Raw genomic sequence first — 19,688 nt, 5'->3', positions numbered from 1 at the left:
GGGCTGATCACCCTGCCACAGCTCCTAACCCAGAGACTGGAGCGTGTGCCACAGGGAAGGCAGGCCGGGACCAGGAGCACCCTTCCTGCCCACTACCAGCACTCCCCCCAGGATCATTGTCTTCTCAGCCTCAAACCCAGCGTCCCACATTAAGTAGAGGCTTTAAAAGATGTATTTCAATAGACTTTTTAGAAAGCCCATAAAAAATCCTGGATATAAAGAAATGAGGCATAAAACCCAGAATGTTTGGAAGTCAAGCTGAAAATTGTGATGGCAAGTCTCCATCTCCACTTGTTAAATGGGAGCATAACTTAACACTTGCACCTAGATGGAGGCTGAGAACCACTTGCATTCTATGCTCTTAAGTTTCAGAAACATATGAGGGTATTACTCAAAAAAACAAAACCCTGCCCATCTCCCCCCAAAGCGCTGTAGACGTGGAACAAGATCCAAAGTTGGCATTCGTCTGGAGGGAAAGGAGCGGAGCGTGGGACTGACCTGAGGAAACTCTTATTAGGTCTGCCTGAATGTGCAGCACGCAGGGCAGAACCTCTTTCTCCTTTTAACGTGCACGTTTTTACGGAAATGGAGCCCCAGAGTAAGATACTGCACACTCACGAAGGTCCATTCCGAGGGCCGCGTGTGCCCCTTCCCTTCGCTGTTGTTTTCATTTTCCTCTCATGAACCTTGCTACCCTGGCTTCAGCACGGAGGCTGTAAAGGAAGATGGAGAGCCGAGTTACCTCAGAATGATCACTATCGTTAACATTCACGGGTGGTTCACTTATCATTCCTGACTGCACAGACATGGCAGCCGCTCGGAAGCGTCCGCAGGTGTAGCATGGTGATACATATTACATTGTGCCACAATGGATTTATGTATTCTGTAACAAAAGAAAAGTGTAATGAAAAAATACAGAAGGTAATCCTTTATTCCTCCACCACACAATTTATCAGTAATGCCTGTGGATGATAAGTGCCAGGGATTTCCTCTGCTTGCTTTAACCTTGTCACCCAGGTACGTTTTGGTAAAATGACAGAAAAATACAGACTGGGGATTTTCCTCTGCTCAAAAATCTTTTAAAAGGACACTTTTAATTTATGGAAGTTAGTCCAAACACAAGGCTTCCTTTTGAGCTTTTAGTCTGCCTTTGCTGGAAAAGATAAACGTATTGGCTGGAAATAATGCTGTCAGCCGGCAGCAGATTAGGAGGGAAGGTAAGCAGTTTCTAAGCAGACTGAAATCTACAGTAGTTCCGGTAGAACCAGGTGGATGGCAGTTCATGAGGTCCAGGCCAGTACTAGTTTGTGAGTACCCGAGAACTTGTGTTCTCTTTTAGGCTCTACTCATCCATCGCCCAACATATTGTCACAGATGGAGCGCATACTGACTTCTGAGGAGAAAGCAGAGGAAGGCAAATCTGAATGTGGTTGACTGGCATTTGTTCCAAACACACACTGGCCTAGCGCCAGAGCAAATACCCCCAAGTTTATAAATGCACAAGGCACTTTACATTTCAGTACTCTTGCCAAAGTATCACTTACTGCATCGCTCCCTAAATATAGTTTTTTAAAAAGAGTTTTTTCTTATTTTGCTTTGATCAGTAAAATAAACTTTTAAAGATTGTTCTGGGATGGGGTCCAGCTTCTGAGGTAAAGAATGGCCGGGACTCAGGCATGATTCAGTAACAGAGTGTTCAGTAAAATTAGCTTGACAGTTCTTAGGCCTGCTGTTCGATAGCAAGAACTTGACCAAGTTAAAATGGATGATGGTGCTGGCCAGACCAGCATCGGCTTTTGCTTTTTAACAAATGGAATGTCAAGGATTAAACAGCAAGCCGTATGGAGAGGAGGGTTGTGGAGATGTCTCTGTATTAGGGAAGCAAATTAGGTCCTTGGTTTTGAGATCAGCCCCCAGCCCCTGTGGAGAGTCAGCCACCTGGTTGGGTCCAACCTAGGCTTAAGGCTCTTCCCAGCCTGTCCTACCACTGGGAAGCTTTTCCAGAGCTTGGCTTGGGGCTTGGCTTTTCTTTCAGATTTCTTGTCAATATGAAGTTCTGCCATGTTTTTTGGCCACATTCCCTTTAGAGATTCTTATGGAGAAATGGGAATGCGACCAAACTCCTTGTGGCAATTCCCATGTTCCATAGTTGGAAACTTGGGTCCCGTTTGTTACATGAGCTACTTGGAATTGGTCTGTTTTGTTCCAATGCCCAAGCGTAGTGAGTAGTATTTGTGATACTTGCTATTGCAATTAACAGTCTTGGTGAAGTTATACCTCACACAGGAGATGGGCTTCTGTTTTTAGAGTACTTGTTCCTTAGCGGTTTTTTTCCAATCTAGATGAAGCCTTTCCCCCCACCCAGTTTGATTAATTGGAAGCTTACAAGGAGTGTTAGTGTTTTGTCTTATAATTACTTGTGCTTCAGCTAATATTTTGACTTTCTAGGACTAAGTAGATTAAATCATTCATACTGAAGTGTATAGACTGTATTTAAAAAAAAAATACAGCCAGGTGCGGTGGCTTACTGGCCAAGATGGTGAAACCCATCTCTACTAAAACTACAAAAATTAGCCAGGCACGGTGGCAGGCACCTGTAATCTCAGCTCCTGGAGAGGCTGAGGCAGGAGAATCGCTTGAACCCGGGCAGCAGAGGTTGCAATGAGCCAAGATTGCGCCACTGCACTCTAGCCTGGGTGACAGAGTGAGACTCCATCTCAAAAAAAAAGTGTGTGTGTATGAATAAAGAAATATATATTTACTAGCTAGTTAGAGCATTTTCTTTTCCTCCTTCTCAATTACTTTGGGGTATTACTGCCCTCTGGCCCCACATGACTCTGTTTTGTCTGGGGCTCCATGAGCTTAGTATGATGGCAGTATCTGCCTGTAGTGACGTCTACTGACACAAGCCAAGTTTATCAGTTGTCAATCCTTGTTGCAAGATTTGGTTTGGAAGCCAACACTAGGAACCCATGGTGCTGCTGACCCCCACAGACCACTTAGGTTCAACTTGGACAAATTAGAAGAACCTTCCCTAAGCATGACCTCTCTTTCACTTGGAACTGCTCATGCTAGAATTGTTTATCACCCCCGCCCCCGCCACCCACCATTAGAAGTATATTTATTCAACCTATTTTTAAATAATTGGCACCTCAGTATGCACTTACTTTAACACTTGCTTAAACACAGCCGGGCACGGTGGCTCATGCCTGTAATCCCAGCACTTTGGGAGGCCGAGGCGGGCAGATCACGAGGTCAAGAGATCAAGACCATCTTGGCTAACACGGTGAAACCCCGTCTCTACTTAAAAAAAAAAAATACAAAAAATTAGCTGGGTGTAGTGGTGAGCACCTGTAGTCCCAGCTACTCGAGAGGCTGAGGCAGGAGAACGGTGTGAACCCAGGAGGCGGATCTTGCAGTGAGCCGAGATTGCGCCACGGCACTCCAGCCTGGGCGACAGAGCGAGACTCCATCTCAAAAACAAAACAAACAAAACAAAAAACAAAAAAAAGCTTGCTTAAACATAGTGAAGATCGCAGTAACATCTCTCTGGATGAATGTTGGTGATGATTTAATATTTGTCTTTTCCTACAGAAATGCTGCTCATGGATTCTCCCTTATTCAGGTGGACAACACAAAGGTTACCATGAAGGAAATCTTACTAAAGGCAGTGAAGCGAAGAAAAGGATCCCAGAAAGTTTCAGGTGGGATAGTTAAATCATATTCTCACAGTAGTAGAAGCTTAACCCTTATTAAAAGGGCATAGGGTGTGTGTGTGTGTGTGTGTGTGTGTGTGTGTGATGGCTGGCTAGATTGTTTCAGATGTCATTGCTAGAAGGTTTGATTAGCAGATCTATGCAAGAAAAGGTGATTGTACACTGCCCCTGGGCCTCAGAAAGGGACTGGGTCAGCGGCATATGTGAAAAGAATGTATTCATATCAATTGTGGAAGTTCCTTCATTAATAATTTGTGGTAGACTCAGACAGAGCTACTTGCGCTGATGATCAGTTGATGTAAAGCTGTCTTGAAAACCGAATCAGTCCTAAACTTGAATCACTGCTATTAATTTCATGTTTTCACATAATTTCCCACGGGATAACTTTTAGTTACTAATATTTGTGGTATGGGGAAGAAAAGAAAAATTTCTCTTCATCCTTATCAAATGAGGGCAACCTTTTTAAAAAAAAGACGAATAAAAAGACAAATCACTTGATGTGCACAAATAACTCCTCATTACCCAACTTTATATAGAAAATATGCTTATAGTGTTAGCTGTGAAATTTAAAGGATATATATCAGGATTGAGAAATAATTATCTTGAGAAATAGCTCAAAGATTTGTCATATCACAGACAACTTTAATATAAATCAACTCATGTATGACATGTTGATTATCTTAGCTCTGTAAATAAAGAGACTTCTTAAACACCTTTGATTTTACCTTTTGGAAAGGAAAAAAAGCATTGCTGGGGTTGAAGAAAATAGTTTTGTGCTCTTTTTAAGGGGAGGCATATAATCTGTTCCAGATTTAATTAGCTATCTTCAGATGAAAGCTGAAGTTTTAATAAAAGTTAGAAGAGATAACACAGTGAAGGACACGGATGAGCTGTCTCAAGGCCATATTCCAGGGGAACGATAAGAGCTGTAAAAAATGGCAGAGGAGAGCAATTGAATGGAGCAATGAAAATCTGATTCTCATAAAAAAGAGAGAGAGAGAGAGAGATGCTGGTAGGGGCGGTTGTAGATGAGACCTGCTAGCGTCTGCAAGCAATTTGGATGCTTGCCAGGAGTCATTGTTCACCCTCGGCTGTGGCGGCTCCGTCCAGATGTGCCAACTGCACGTTTCGGCTTTTGCCAGCTGACTGCGCCGTTTGATAACCAGCTCTCTGGATGCCCATCACTGGCCGCAGAGATAGAATTAAATGATGATGATCTTCCCACAAGTTGGGAGAGGAAACAATGCATATAAATCTTGATTTCATCTCAGCATGAGAAGTCTTTATCCATCATCACTCATAATGAACAAGTCGTTAGCTGGGATGAATGGTGTTCTGGTTTTTCCAAACACCTCTTTTGTTCATTTTTTGGGTGACTTTTATCCATTGCATGGGGGTCAAACTTCTTTGCATTTAGGGGATGATTGAAGAGGCACAGCTACTCCTTCCCAGTGAAAAGTGGATATTTTGGGGTTCCAGATGCCAATCTAATCGCTTTTAAACAGCTTTAGATAATCAAAGATATTTAGTAGGCATTCACCCTTTCGGATCCTGGTTCTTTACTCTTGTTTTGTTCCCAAATATTTTATATAAAAGTATATTTGTGATATAGTGCATTATATTCTAAGAAGGCCTTATTCTGAATTGTCCAAGGAGAAGGTGAAACTTTTTTAAGCTTCTTAGTAGAAATTCCACTGTCACAGATTTTTCAGACCATGAAACTCTATGAACTTACTTAGATACAGCTGAGCCAGTATCTTTCCTTCTGTCTCCTGTCGTCTCTGTCCAATTGCATACCCGTTTTTCTATGTCCATTCCCAGCATTTATCATACACACATTTATTTATGTTCACCTTTGTGTACACATTACTGCCATTTCCATCAGAGTCTTTGCCATATCCTTGGCAAAGAGTTAGGACTCGGTTATCTGAAAAACAGTGATCTGCATTATTTATTCCTTTTCATACAAGAGAAGCCAATTGAGATTGATATGTTTACATAAATTACTGTCCATTTTCTTAATCCAAAAAGCTTTTTAACAAAAGAAGCTCTTTCTGTAGCTTTAATAAGTCTGGTCTCATAAAACAGAAGGATCTCCAGTTTGGTAAAGATATTTGTTTAAGGTTAGGTTGGTAAAGGCAGGGTACATCTTGTGTTTTTGAACTTTTGTATTGTAGAGTAGACTTTTTTGGAGAGTGATTAATGAAAAGAAGAAAATCCTCTTGTCATAGAAAGTAACACGTAGAAAGTACTTAAAAAATTGTTGGTGCTCACAGTTGGCTATGAAATGCCTATTAGTTACCCATTGTGACACATGAACTTAGTCATGAACTTGGTAGAAAGAGATGCCAGGTTAGAGGCACTCATCCTGCACTTCCTGAGCCTCTGTCACAATGACCAGCTTAGTCTTTCCAAAAATGTGCCTACCATGCCCCATGTCTGGGACAGAATTAGAGTGATCAGCCCTGTCGTCAAACAGCTTTTACCTGATTGAGTACAGAACAGCACTTGTCTCTTTGCTACCCTTATTGAACATCAGTGAAGAAGGGGGGAAATATCACTTCGAATCAAAATACACATGCCACGTAGAGTCAGTAGTTATCACAGAGGTTAGTTGTGCTAAAACAAGATTTCAGAAATCCTTTGATAGGCTGACAGTGAACTTGTTCCTTGCCCACAGACATTTCTCTTCTCTTACCTTTTTTCAGACTGACTACACAATTGTTTGTTTGATAATAATAATAAATTTAAAGCTTAAACATTTCATTATTAAATCAAAATGTAGGCCTAATGGCAGTCCTAATATTTGCTCTCTTGTCCTTCAGTCTGGCACTCCTTCCCCAGTTTTCATTTGTGAAAAATCAGAAGGTGGTAGGTATTTGCTTGAGCAAAAGAACTCTTCTTTGTTTAGGTAAATAGCTTTGTCAGTTGAAGCCCTTAGGGTTTCAAAATCATTTTGCTTTTTAGGATAGACTATCATTTACAGACACTTGTAACTGACCCAAAATTTTGATTTGCATTATTTGTAATTATTTCATCAACTCAAAACTATGAACACTGCATGGGTTTTTTTCTATTAGTATTCATGATGGAAAGAATATACTATAGTAGTCTTTTCACAGTATGTTTCAGTCAGTTCTCTGCTAAGGTCTATTTTTTATGCCTATTTTTAAATGTCTCTTTTAAAGTTTCTCTTCAGCCTTTCATTTTTTTTTTTTTTTTACTGACCTACTTGACATTTGGAATCTACCTGCATTGGCAGGAAGTCCCTACTATTTAAGAAAATTGTGATTGGAGAATCCAGTTTTAGACGAATTAGATGAAGCCTCTTTACTCATGTTAACAGTTGGGTGGGTGTGTTTTTGACACAGTAAAGAGTGGCTTGTCAGGTCCCTTGATTTAGGCGGTAAGATATACTAAGCTGTTATTTAGTGAATAAAGGCCTTAATTCAAGTTCTCCCTCTGTCAAGCTTACCCTCACAATCAGTGACCTTCTGAGTTTCTTAGTACTTGTTGGTTTAAAAATGCAGTTAACCATCAGCCCTTCCCAGCCTTCTGAAGCATTATATTGGGCATGACAGACACACTGCTGAGAAATTGATCAATTTCAATTTTTTTAACATTGACACAGAAATATAGATACCTCTAGATCTACAGAAGAGAGAGCATCAAAGTGGGGTTTGCTAAGCAGAATAGTTTTCCGCATAACTTGTCTCAGTAGTGTCATGAAATAGAGGTGATTTTCTGTATTATCTGTGGAAAGATTGAACAGGAGCATCTTAACTTTTTCTTATTCCTGTCCATTCTTTTGATATGAAAGAAATTTTTATTAGTCTGAAGATTCTTTTAAAAAGTTCTTACAATATTGTTAATAAGCCTAGTGATATTCATTCCTACTTTTATAAAATTTCGTGTAGAACTTGAAAGAAAAGTGTTAGCTTTGTCAAGTGGACTCTCTTCTAACTCTATATCTGTTTAGAATCACAGAGCACCTTATTGCTTGCTAATTTACTTTGTTTTCCAAGACCCTTAGAATGTCACCAGTGAGATAGTCTACGGGGCTTCTCAAACATTATTCCGCCAAGTACTACTAGGAGCCGGGGGGAGTAAATATGTACAACAGGGTATGGGGTTCCGGTCTGAGGGACAATGATGGCATCATTAGACTCTTAAGTTGTATCTTAAAAATTTCATGTAAAATGTAAATATCGATTCATAATGTATCTGTGGCTATTTCGTACATTCACTTATGTGCTCTCCTGTGTCAGACCTAAGGAGGACCTTTTTCTAGAGCAAGAGTATACATAAGGGGCTGAGAGGGAGAATAATAGGATGCAGGGGAGCTCTCTGCATCCTGTAGGGTGTTCGGGGAGCCCCTCTCTGAGAAATTGACGTTTAAACAATGACCTTCACATTTAAGCTATGAACAGTTTAGGAGTAGGGCAGGGACAATGCCAGTCAAAGCAGTGGCTTACCATATTTTAATGTAAAAAGATCATTTAAGATTACTTTGCAGTTTAATTTACTTAACCCCCCACCCCGCCAAAAAAAAAAATTGTAATAAAATTGACCCTTTAAGGGAGATAAAGCAGGTTCCCTGCACAGTAAGTGGCACCGTCATCTACCCATTCACCTGAGCCACATATCCAGCTGTCAGTCTTGAATTTTTCCTGCACTGCCTCCCCACATCTTATCCATTAGCAAATCTTATCAGTTTTACCTCTAGAATATATCCTGAATCCATTTAGTTGTCTTCATCTCTGTTGGATGGGTCCAAGTCACCATGACTCTCCACCTAGACTGCTGAAATAGCACCCTGGCTGGTTTTTCTGCTTGTGTTCTTGGCCTGTCTCCAGTCTGTTGTTTACACAGCAACCAAAGAGAGATTTTAAAATACGAGTCAGAGCATATCTGTTCCAAACTCTTCAGTGACTTTCAGTTCTGTATAGAATTAAATCCAAATTTTTAACCACCGTGAAATACACTGAGGCCCAAAGAGGATAAGAGACATACAGAGAGTATGCACACAAAGAAATAAAAGAACTTGAAAGAAATGGAGAAAAAAATACAGAGTTGATGATTGCCTTATGACAGAGGGATACCGATCAGGAAGAGACCCTGGGCACCCAAGGCCATGGGGAGGTGCGGAATTTAGAGCCTGTGACCCCCTGTGGACCTGCTGTAGTAGACTGGCTGCAGCAGGGTCAGTCTCCATAATACTACACACAGTAGGCCTTACTTTCATGCCAGATAGACTAAGAAAGTTGTATGCAGATGAATTTATTATTTATTAAGTGTATTTTAGTCAGGCACAGTAGCTCACACCTGTAATTCCAACACTTGGGAGGCCAAGGCAGGAGGATTGCTTGAACCCAGGAGTTTGAGACCACACTGGACAACATAGTGAAACCCTGTCTTCACAAAAAATTTAAAAAATTAGCCAGGCATGGTGGCACATGCGTGTAGTCCTGGTGACTCGGGAGGCTGATGTGGGAGGATTGGTTAAACCCAGGAGGTCAAGGCTACAGTGAGGCATGATCACACCACTGCACTTCAGCCTGGGTGACAGAGCAAGACTCTGTATTGGGGGGGTGGGTGTTATTTTAAAGGGGATTTGTGTGCCATGGGAGGAGTTGGTCTTTCCAAAAGGAGGACCCCTTCCAAGGACATGGGAGCTAATGAATGGAGTGCCTTGGTGTACCTAGAAATATTACCTCATTTAATCTGTACAACATCCCTGGAAAGTAGATTTTATTATGCCTGTTTTGAAGATGAGGCTTTAGAAATGTTAAAGGTAAAGGAAAAAAGAGGTGCATCTTAGAATTAAAGACCTATGGTAACTGTTTATGTAATGATGTACTTCTCTGAGCCTCACCTTCCTCAGCTCTAAGAGGTTAAACTTGCCCAAGTTTCCTCAGTAAGTAAATGGTGAATCTAAATTGGAGCCCAGGCTTTTTTGACCTCAAAGCCCATACTCTTTTTATTTGTACCCTGTTGCTTATTAGAACCCTAATGGGAGAACAAATTTAAAATTCTGTAAACAGAAATGTTCATTGATTCTGAGATCTAAATGCACTAGGGAAGTGCAGCATTTAAAGGAACCCTGTGGTGAATCTGGATATAAAGCCAGGAATTCTTTTTGTAATTGCACAATTTAGACAAATTGTATTGGTGTCAGTTTTAATGTTTTATGTCTAGCTTTCTTAAAGCAACATACACTTGTCCTAAGCTGCCCTTGGAAAAGGGAAACCCATATATATTTTAGATGGAGTAGGGTTTTTAACACCCTTCTAGCCTGAAATGCCCTCTGAAGGCTAATGTAAGCTAAAGAATCTTGGCTATAGGGTTGAACAGAGAGTCCTACTTCATGTGCAATTGGTACAGAAAATCCAGTATTCTTTCTTCTATCAAAGTAGAGTTTGTAAGCCAGGGACACAGATTTGTGGTGTCCTTATGCTGTAACAGGTAATCCTTAGAATAAACACTGAACAAATGAATGAATGAATGAAAAATAGAACTGTTTAAGTGATCTTTGTCAAAAAAAAAAGGCAGTAAATTCTGCAGACAATTGTTCCTCCTTATGGAAGAATAAATAATCATGCTGATGCCACTCATGCATAGGGGATGAATAGGAAACAGAGACCTGATACTCAGTATCCAGTGACCTATTGGGAAAATGCTACAGTAAATTAGGGCTGCTAAAGTGTTTAAATATGTCACTCAGAAGTGCCCCGGGCAAGGAGCTCCCAGTTCAGTATTCCTGCCTGCCTCCTTTCTCTGCTTCTTTATCTTACTGTTCCATCTCACCTGAGCCTCTCGCTGTCTGGAGTGCTCTGAGGCTCCTGATGGATCTTCCCAAATATAGAGCACAGCACATTGAAGATGGCATTGCAGTCAACTATTTTATCCAGAAAGCCTAGAAATTTAGAGAATTTATGTCAAGCAAAAATCTTTTGGAACCACTTTAGAGACCCAATTATTTTAGAAGGGTGTTATGAGCTCTCACAACTGCCACATCAGAAAAACTTGAAATATATCATTTGCCAAAACTATGTTTGACCAGCATTTACTCTTCCTGCTAGTCGCTAATCTTTCAGAAGTTCCTTTTCCATTATAAAATCTATTCATTCACATCATCTCGGCAGTCATAAGTGTGGATTCGATTAATGAAAAAGCAGACTGAAAGGAAGAAAAAAGACATATGCCCCAAGAGGCTATGTGGTGGTATGGGAGACACATACATACTTAGAAGTCAGACAGCCTTCTCCTGGGTTCACTAGGGTCTGATTCTAGAGCACTGCCAATTTAATAATAGCTTCTCAGGAAATAATACTACATTACATGTACATATTGATTGTAAACTGCATCCTGATTTTATAAATGTTTTAAAAAATGAAAATCTATCTCAGAATTAAGAAATTCTGGAAACTGTATATGTGTGTAATGATATACTTAACCTCTCTAAGCCTCACTTTCCTCAACTCTAACATGGGAGAGGCTGAGCGAGGATTAATCAAGGCACTGGAAGAAAGGGCTATGTGTGCTCTTAAGCTCCGTGTGGCTCTGAGATGCCCTGTTTAGTTCAGCCGTCATCAAATGCTGCCTCCCCTGTGCCATGCTGCCTGCTCTGTGCCATGCTGCACTAGAAATCAGGTGGAAAACCCAATGAGTACACATGAAAAAAGGGATTAAAATGTGGTAAATTGTCAAGCAGATGTATATAAGCTACTAAAGCAGCACAGGTAAGGGAGTCCTACTTGAAACTACTGGGTTAGGTAGGGGACTGAGAAAAGATGCTCTGGGGTGATTTATTTGATGGCTCCTTAAAGATTAATTAGAACTTTGCCAGACGGGTAAACGAGAAGAACATTCTAAGTAGAGGAGACAACATGTTTTGAGATGTAGTCACAAAACATAGAAGTTCCAAATCACTGGAGCAGGAAGAGGGCAGAGGGTAAGCTACAGAAACTAGGCAGGGCCAGATCCGACCAGGCCAGGCCTGATAAGTGAGCTTAAAAATAGAAGTGCATTCATGTTTTGGGAGCTTGTTTTGTAACAGGCACTGTGTAGACACCAACAATTTTGTAAAGACCAAGAAACGGTTCCTGCTCTCAAGCAGCTTTCTGTTTAGTTGGGATAAGCAGTCAATTATAATACCATGCAAGGGATACATGGAAGTAAGTATAGGGCCTGGGTGCACATGGGAAGCAGGGAGCCCTACTTCCATCCTGGGGAGTCAGGGAAGACTATCCCAAGCTGAAATCTGAAGATGAATAGAAACTAGGCAGGTAAAGAGGGATGGGAAAGAGTGTTCAGGCTGCTGTGGTCATCAGGGGCTAGGTCATGTCCGTATGTAAGCTGTGTTGAATGTGAACTTTATTCTGATGACAGAGGGGATCTATTGAAAGAAGGGCAATATATAATCAGAATTTCTCTTAGAAAACACTCATCTGCATTGTGCAAATGAATTAGAGGCCAAAGAACGTGAAGCAGAGACACCAATGCAGAGGCTCTCAAGAAATCTGTCCAACAGATAGTGGAGCCCTGAATTAAGGCGTGCAGAAGAGTAGAAGCTACTCATCGGGAAATGGAGGGATGGACACTATGGTAACATCTGATTTCTTTCATTAGAGCTAAATGCACAGTTTGGGAGAACTGAAATAGCTTTGACCTGTGGCCAGATCTCCTGGAGTTAATATCAAAAGAAGGTAGTGGCATTTAAGGATATTTTTTAAATAAAATTAAATACTTGTTGGGGAAGAAGCAAACATTTTAGAGATGTGTGAAGTAAAAAATGAAGGTTTCCTATAACTTCCTTTGGTGTAAATCCTTTGGTTTTTTTTTTTCTTCAGTTCACATACAGATATACATATAGGTTATACATTTCATGTGGACAGGATTCCTGTTGTTTGTTTTTGTTTTTATTTTTTAAATCACTTACATATTCAACATCTGTCAAGGTACCTGTCAAATAGTATACTCAGTAAATGCTTGCTAAGTGAACTCATGAAAAGTGCATATGTGTTAAGGTTTTTAGGGTAATTATGTCACACAGTATATATGATATTGCATTTACTTTTTTAACTCAATATGTCATAAGCACTATTCTATATTAGAGTGACCACACATTTTATCTTCCTAATAATTTATTCAACTTAGCTCTCTATCGAAGGATGTTTAGATTATTTCCAAATTTTCAGTATTACAAAAACATGCAGTGAACAACCTTGTTTGAATATTCATTGCACATTTGTGCTAGATTTTAAATATAGATTGCTTGTCAAATATTTATTTAAAATGTTGAGGAAAACAAATTGCCTTTCAAAAAGTTTATGCCTGGCCGAGCGTAGTGGCTCACACCTGTAATGCCAGCACTTTGGGAAGCTAAGGCAGACGGATCACCTGAGGTCGAGTTTGAGACCAGCCTGGCCAACATGGTGAAACCTCGTCTCCACTAAAAATACAAAAATTAGCCAAGTTAGGTGGCAGGTGCCTATAATCCCAGGTACTCAGGAGGCTGAGGCAGGGAGAATCGCTTGAACCTGGGAAGCAGAGATTGCAGTGAGCCAAGATCGTGCCACTGTACTCTAGCATGGGTGACAGAGTAAGACTCTGTCTCAAAAAAAAAAAAGTTTATGCCCATTCTTTGACATTCCAAGGGTATGTGAGAATGCCCTTTTCCCCAGCTCCTTACCAACACTGAATGTTACCAGTCTTTAATTTCTGCCAAACTGATGGTTTGCAGCCAGTATCTCATTTTAATTTGCATTTCTGGGTCTTTATTGTCATTTAGTATTTTTAAATGTATTTATTAGCCATTTTATCTTTCTAAAAGATAGTTCTTTGGTCAGTCACAACTATTTTAATGGGAAAAAGGATTGAGAAAAAGCCTAATTTCAGAATACCATTTTTAAGATGTGCTCCATAGTTTAGAATACAGCTCGTCCCCACCTCACTTCCCCCTACTTCCTGCCAAAGCAGGTGTGTATGCGTAGACACACACACACACACACACACACACACACACACCATCATGTAGAGAAATGGATCACGCATCTAAGCCACACAGCTTCACTTGTTTGCCTGCTGGCCCTTTGAGCACCAGCAAAGCTTTTGTTTATATGTTCAGAAAAAGCTGTCTAATAATTTACCAGACTTTAATCCACCTCCTATTTGAGAACTTCTGTTACCTGATTGCTTTGTTATCAACACTAGTTTAAAAAACAGATTTTTAGTTAGATGTTTATTAAATACTTTACTCTGGTACATGTACATAGCACTTAGAAAATGCATCACAATCTGGAAGTCAGAAATATAGACAAAAACATTGTTACCCCTTAACCGATTTATTTTGGGGCAGCAGATCTAAGGACACGCCTGGCAGCATTATGAACAGCAGTGGCACCAAGGGCAACTGTAGGGGGTTAATGGGGACCCTGCATCATTCCTTGCCATGTGCCTGGTGAGTAAACTCCTAGAAGTTTCTGGGAATGGTAGCAAGTGGGGAAAAGGCTGCAACCAACAATCAATGTCACAAAGTGGGGATGACTAATTTGCTGAGGAGACCGTTGAGACAGATGTTTAATTAGCTGAAGTCAGAGTGGATAAATTGGGAGATTACTGCCTATGCAGAGAGATGCCTTTTCCCCCCTCATCTCTTTTGCAACTGCTTTTTGTGTGTGTGTCCTTACTTTTCTTTTTGAAGACAATATCCTCAGATTGGAGAGAGGTAGGAGAAAGGTAGAAAGTACCAAGGTAATGATTCCAATTTGATTACATCTACTGAATACTTACTGTATTCCAGGTATTTTTGTATTTAACCTTTACAAAAGACCTTGTGAGATGGGCATTATCTCTTTTTTATGGTAGAAAACCAAGGATATATATAAATATAGAGAGAAAGAGAGGACATGGAGTGCATGTGTGCACACTTGTATGTGTTTCTAATGAGTAATAGAGGTGAGATTTGAACCCAGACCTTTTGATTCTTGAGCCCAATGTTTTTTTTCCTTACACCACAGCTTCCTCACTTAAAATGTAATGTGGATGAGGGAACTTTCTGGAGTAAAGCTAATCATCTGTATATTGACCGGGAATCTATATATTGACGGGAGCTGCAATTGCCAAGTGTGTACATTTGTCAGACTATCAAATTGTATTTGTACAATTTGTGTGTATATTGCATGTAAATTTTACCTAAAAGTAAAAAGAGAATCTTAAACAAATATTGAGCTTCAGGTAATGCTATGTATGCTGAAGTAGTTCAGAGTGAATGTAGTAATATCTCCTCCTTGATTTGAAATACATTTTAAAAGATGGATTGATAATGTGATCAAGCAAGTATTGTAAAATATTGACTGTAGGTCTAGGTGATGGGTATATGGGTTCTCAGTGTTCAGTTCTTTCAACTTTTCTGTGGTTTAAAAATACTCATAATGAAATGGGAAAGAACTCACAAAAATTAAAAATACATAATTTAGGTACTGTTGATACTAATATGAATTTCTGAATGTACAAACATGTATTCTTGTAGCATAGAAAGCACTAGGTTATTTTATTGTTATTAGCTCATCTGTTAAATAACACCTTTGAGGTCATAGTTTCTCCCATTGATCTGTGGTTTTAAGTTGCATATACAGTTACAGGTATAATAATCACCACTTACTAATACTCACACTTGGCCAGGTGATCTGCCAGACACTTTTTTCCATTACACTTTAATCCTTAAAACAACTATTTGAATCAGTTGTCATGTTCATTTTATAAGTGAGAAAACTAAAGCTCAGGGAGGTTGCAGGACTTGCTGAGGTCGCACAGCTAGTAGGGGAATAAGGACTCAAAGCCAAATGGCCAAAGGTTGTACTGCTAGCCACTGTGGTGCTTCCTCCTACTGGATAAGGTTAGGGGGCCCACGGCTCAGTGGAAGCTGTTGCCTTTCTCTCTAGAGAGACCAAATGTCCCCGCTTCATCTGGGGGTGGCAGCAAGACTCAGTGGAAACGGCATGGGCTTTGGAACGAAACCAACCCCAGTCCCCAGGCCAGCTGTCCCTTTTACAAGCTGTGAAGTTAGGGAAGTCATCAGCCCTTTCTGACCTCAGTTGTCTTTTCTGTAAATAGAGGTAATAATACCTATCTTGCAGGGTTGTTGTCTTAACTGAATGCATATAAAACACTTAGTCCACAGTAGGCGCTCAGTGGACATCAGCTGCCATCGTCCCTATTGCCACTATCATGCCAGGCACGCCATAAAACCTGGCTTTCTCTTTAGGTTTTGGTTTACTTCCTTTTCTATCCATATGATTTGGCTTTTGCCTGCACCTTTTGTTTTCCAGTGAATTAAGTCTATAGAAAGCTTTTACCTTGTGGTAGAATGAGCCTTTGAATTGTGTTTGAATTAGAATCTGCTGGAAGCACACTTTATTTTGAAGAAGGAGAAAACTAGACCCAGAGAGTCAACTCAAATGTTTTTTTTACTAATAAGTGAACCATACCATATATCTATAGGGATGGATTAATGGTCACAAGGCTTATTTATCAGATAGCTTATGTCTGCAAATTTAACTTCCTATGCCAAAGATTCTGGAGACAATGTGAACAAACTGTAATTGCCTGTAACAAACACATTTATAAGTAAATTTTAAAAGTCTTTGTGTTCACAGTTTAGTAGCTCACAGACCCTGTTGCTGTTTCTCAGAAAACATTTAAAAGAGGAAGTATACTTAAATATCCATGTGATTTTGAAAATGAAAATGCTTCTATAATTACAGACAGGATTAGAGTGTTCCATGTGCCCATTACATCCTCCAGCCTCCATGAAGAGTCTCAGTCTGCACCAGAGGAAGCAGAAGGCCCTCTTTCTTCGGTCAGGCCATTGATGTGTTTATCCTGTTGGTAGCTGTAAGGAAAATTCTTCTCTACCAGGATTGATTTTAGCTACTTTCTATGAAAAAACCCTTGCTTTAGTAGAGTTACCCCACCACAGGAAACCAAGGACCTGAACCACCCAACTCCTGTTCTGCTGCTTACAGAGGCCTGATACTGGAGCTGTTTTACTCCCATAAGCAATGTAAAAGGCATTTTAAACAACTCCAATAGTAATTTTGCATACTTCTTCCTTTTTGAGTAAATTACAAGTAGTGGCACTTTCTGCCGCATATCTGCAACAGCTTTAAGTGCATTATAAAGAAAAGAAGAAAAATAGCTAGTCAGTAAGGGCATTTCTTTTTCTGCCTTACATGACAATAATGTCCTGAGACAAAGAAGACTTAAAATCAGGAAAATGGCATTGGATTAGCACCATAAGGCAGATCTGGGGAGAGGACGTATCAGCATCTACCTCTCTGGTTACCTAGCTACTAATCATAGTATGGCAGGCAGCTAGGTGTGTAGATTCTACTGTGTCATCGAACCAATTTTTCAAACAGAAAGTCAGTGAGATGTGATTAAAGCCCAAGTGCTGCAAAAGATACAAGGTGGTCTATTGGAACTCCTCAATCTTCCTGGAAACTGTCACCACATAATCACAGAAATATCAAATCATAGCAAAACTTAAGCTTTTCTTTTTTTGCCTTGTTTTTCTTTCTTTTCTTTTCTTTTCTTTTTTTTTTTTTTTGGCACACTACATTTAATAGCAGAGCAATGTGAATTAAGATAACGTGTAACTTAAGTCTAAGAATCCCTGAGGGTCATGCAGATCTCTCAGGTACAGTGTGTCTGAAACCTAACTTACCGTTCAATGGAGTCTTGGCTACATTTCAGGTAGTGAATAAGGATATAAGGGTGACAGTTGGGTGATCTCAGAGAGCTAACATTCTAGTAGAGGAGATGGCCAATAAACAAAGCAACAAAACACATTTGATAGGAATTCTTGCTCTGGCTTTTGTTAATCCTTCCATTTTCTTTTTTTTTTTTTTTTTTTTTTTTTTTGAAATAGAGTTTCACTCTTTTTGCCCAGGCTGGAGTGCAGTGGTGCAACCTTGGCCCACTGCAACCTCCGCCTTCCAGGTTCAAGGGATTCTCCTGCCTCAACTTCCCGAGTAGCTGGGATTACAGGTGCACACCACCACGCCCGGCAAATTTTTGTATTTTTAGTTGTATTTTTAGACGGGGTTTCGCCATGTTGGCCAGGCTGGTCTCGAACTCCTGACCACAATTAATCCACCTGCCTTGGCCTCCAAAGTGCTGGGATTATAGGCGTGAGCCACTGCGCCCTGCTAGTCCTTCCATTTTTTTTTTTTTTTTTTTTTGAGACAGAGTCTCACTCTTTGTCACCCAGGCTGGAGTGCAATGCATGATCTCGGCTCACCGCAACCTCCACCTCCCGGGTTCAGGCAATTCTGCTGCCTCAGCCTCCCAAGTAGCTGGCACCACAGGCATGTGCCACCACGCCTGGCTAATTTTTGTATTTTTAGTAGAGACGGGGTTTCACCATCTTGGCCAGGCTGGTCTCGAACTCCTGACCTCATCATGATTCACCTGCCTCAGCCTACCAAAGTGCTGGGATTACAGGCGTGAGCCACCGTGCCTGGCGGTCCTTCCATTTTCTAACAGAAAAGACTTCTTTGAGTCCTCAGGTTTGGGAGTTCCCCTCCTAGATGGAGTCTCTCTGGCTCCCAGGCTCAGGTATAACTTCATTCTTTCCACTCATTTCCACGCATCTCCTAATTGGGCTACCAGCACCCCTCCTTGATGCAGGCAGGGAGAAGTGGACAGGGCAGAAAGGGCTGGGTAAATTCATGAGCAGTAAATGACTCCATCAACACTGGCCATCAAGGGAAACAGGCCATGTTCCAGTCTTGGAAGCTGGGAAGGGACACTAATCCTCTCCAGAGATCAGTATCCCTCAGCCACTTAGGCTTGTGGCAGAGGCACCATGGCCCTGTCCCCAGTAAGGTCCAAATACACTGATCTTGCCAGCTGTTGGTAAGCACCTTGCAAAAGAAGAGAATGAGAGCCCCCCCCTTTTCCTTGAGTACAGTGAAAGCTCCTTTTGGAGAGGTAGGTTCCTTATGGTTTACCAGCACCGCAGCTCGCCCAGGGTTGGTGGTTAGCACATTTGTGGAATGAACTAAGATGTAGTGAAAACCAGTCCACAGCTCCTAGCCGCTTGTCTCTCAGCCAGCCCACACCTGAGGCCACCACTTTCTGTTTAGGAGTGGATTCACTGTACTTTGGTTATCAGAGACCAAACTCCCTCGGAGAATTACATCATCAAATGAAAATGTAAATGTGTTTAAAATGAAAGGCGATGCGCATCCGTTGAAATTAGTGTTGCTGCCCAGGTTCCCGTAATGATATGGATCTCTTCTGAGTCCTTGGGGAGCCAGAGGAGTATACCAAAAGCAGACATTTTAAACATTGATAGTCACGTAAGGGTGCCCAGCAGGAGGAAGTTACTGCAGGAAGCTACTGTATTGCAGAAAAAGAAAAAAAAGTAAAGCAAACTCAGTTTCCAAAGGGCGTGTGGATGTGTGTGAAAGAGAGAGAGAGAGCGCACAGCCTAAGCCCTCATTCTCTCTAAGTTAATAGATATTGTCTGATATTTATAATAACTTACTTAAGTAGTTGAATGGGAATGTTAATAAAAAATAGGAAGGTGAGTAACAGAAATCACGCACACAAAAAAACTTAAACAAATTGCCTATAAGGAGGGACTCAAGAATGGGACAGGCAATTACTCTTTTTTCATCGTAGGACTTAACAGCATTATTTACTCTTAAAACTATATGTATGACGCCCGGGCGCAGTGGCTCACGCCTGTAATCCCAGCACTTTGGCAGGCCGAGGCGGGTGGATCACGAGGTCAGGAGTTCAAGACCAGCCTGGCCAAGATGGTGAAACTCCGTCTCTACTAAAAATACAAAAAATTAGCTGGGCATGGTGGCACGCGCCTGTAGTCCCAGCTACTCCGGAGGCTGAGGCAGAGAACTGCTTAAACCTGGCAGGGGTGGAGCTTGCAGTGAGCCGAGATCG

At 40.9% G+C, this 19,688-nt stretch overlaps 1 protein-coding gene across 3 annotated transcripts in view; it reads left to right on the top strand.

The window, feature by feature from the left end:
* Positions 1-19,688, top strand: part of MAPKAP1 (MAPK associated protein 1) — a 266,480-nt gene that overhangs the window by 158,536 nt on the left and 88,256 nt on the right. For all 3 annotated transcript variants that reach the window (XM_030817823.1, XM_030817824.1, XM_030817825.1), the window contains one exon: positions 3,595-3,704. In XM_030817823.1, the coding sequence (XP_030673683.1) occupies positions 3,595-3,704 (110 nt within the window). The remainder of the gene's footprint in view (positions 1-3,594; positions 3,705-19,688) is intronic.

Source organism: Nomascus leucogenys, chromosome 8, assembly GCF_006542625.1.
Source record: "Nomascus leucogenys isolate Asia chromosome 8, Asia_NLE_v1, whole genome shotgun sequence".
Lineage (NCBI taxonomy): Eukaryota > Metazoa > Chordata > Mammalia > Primates > Hylobatidae > Nomascus > Nomascus leucogenys.
Note: the sequence above shows the minus strand (reverse complement) of the source record. Positions and strands in the feature narration are given on the sequence as shown.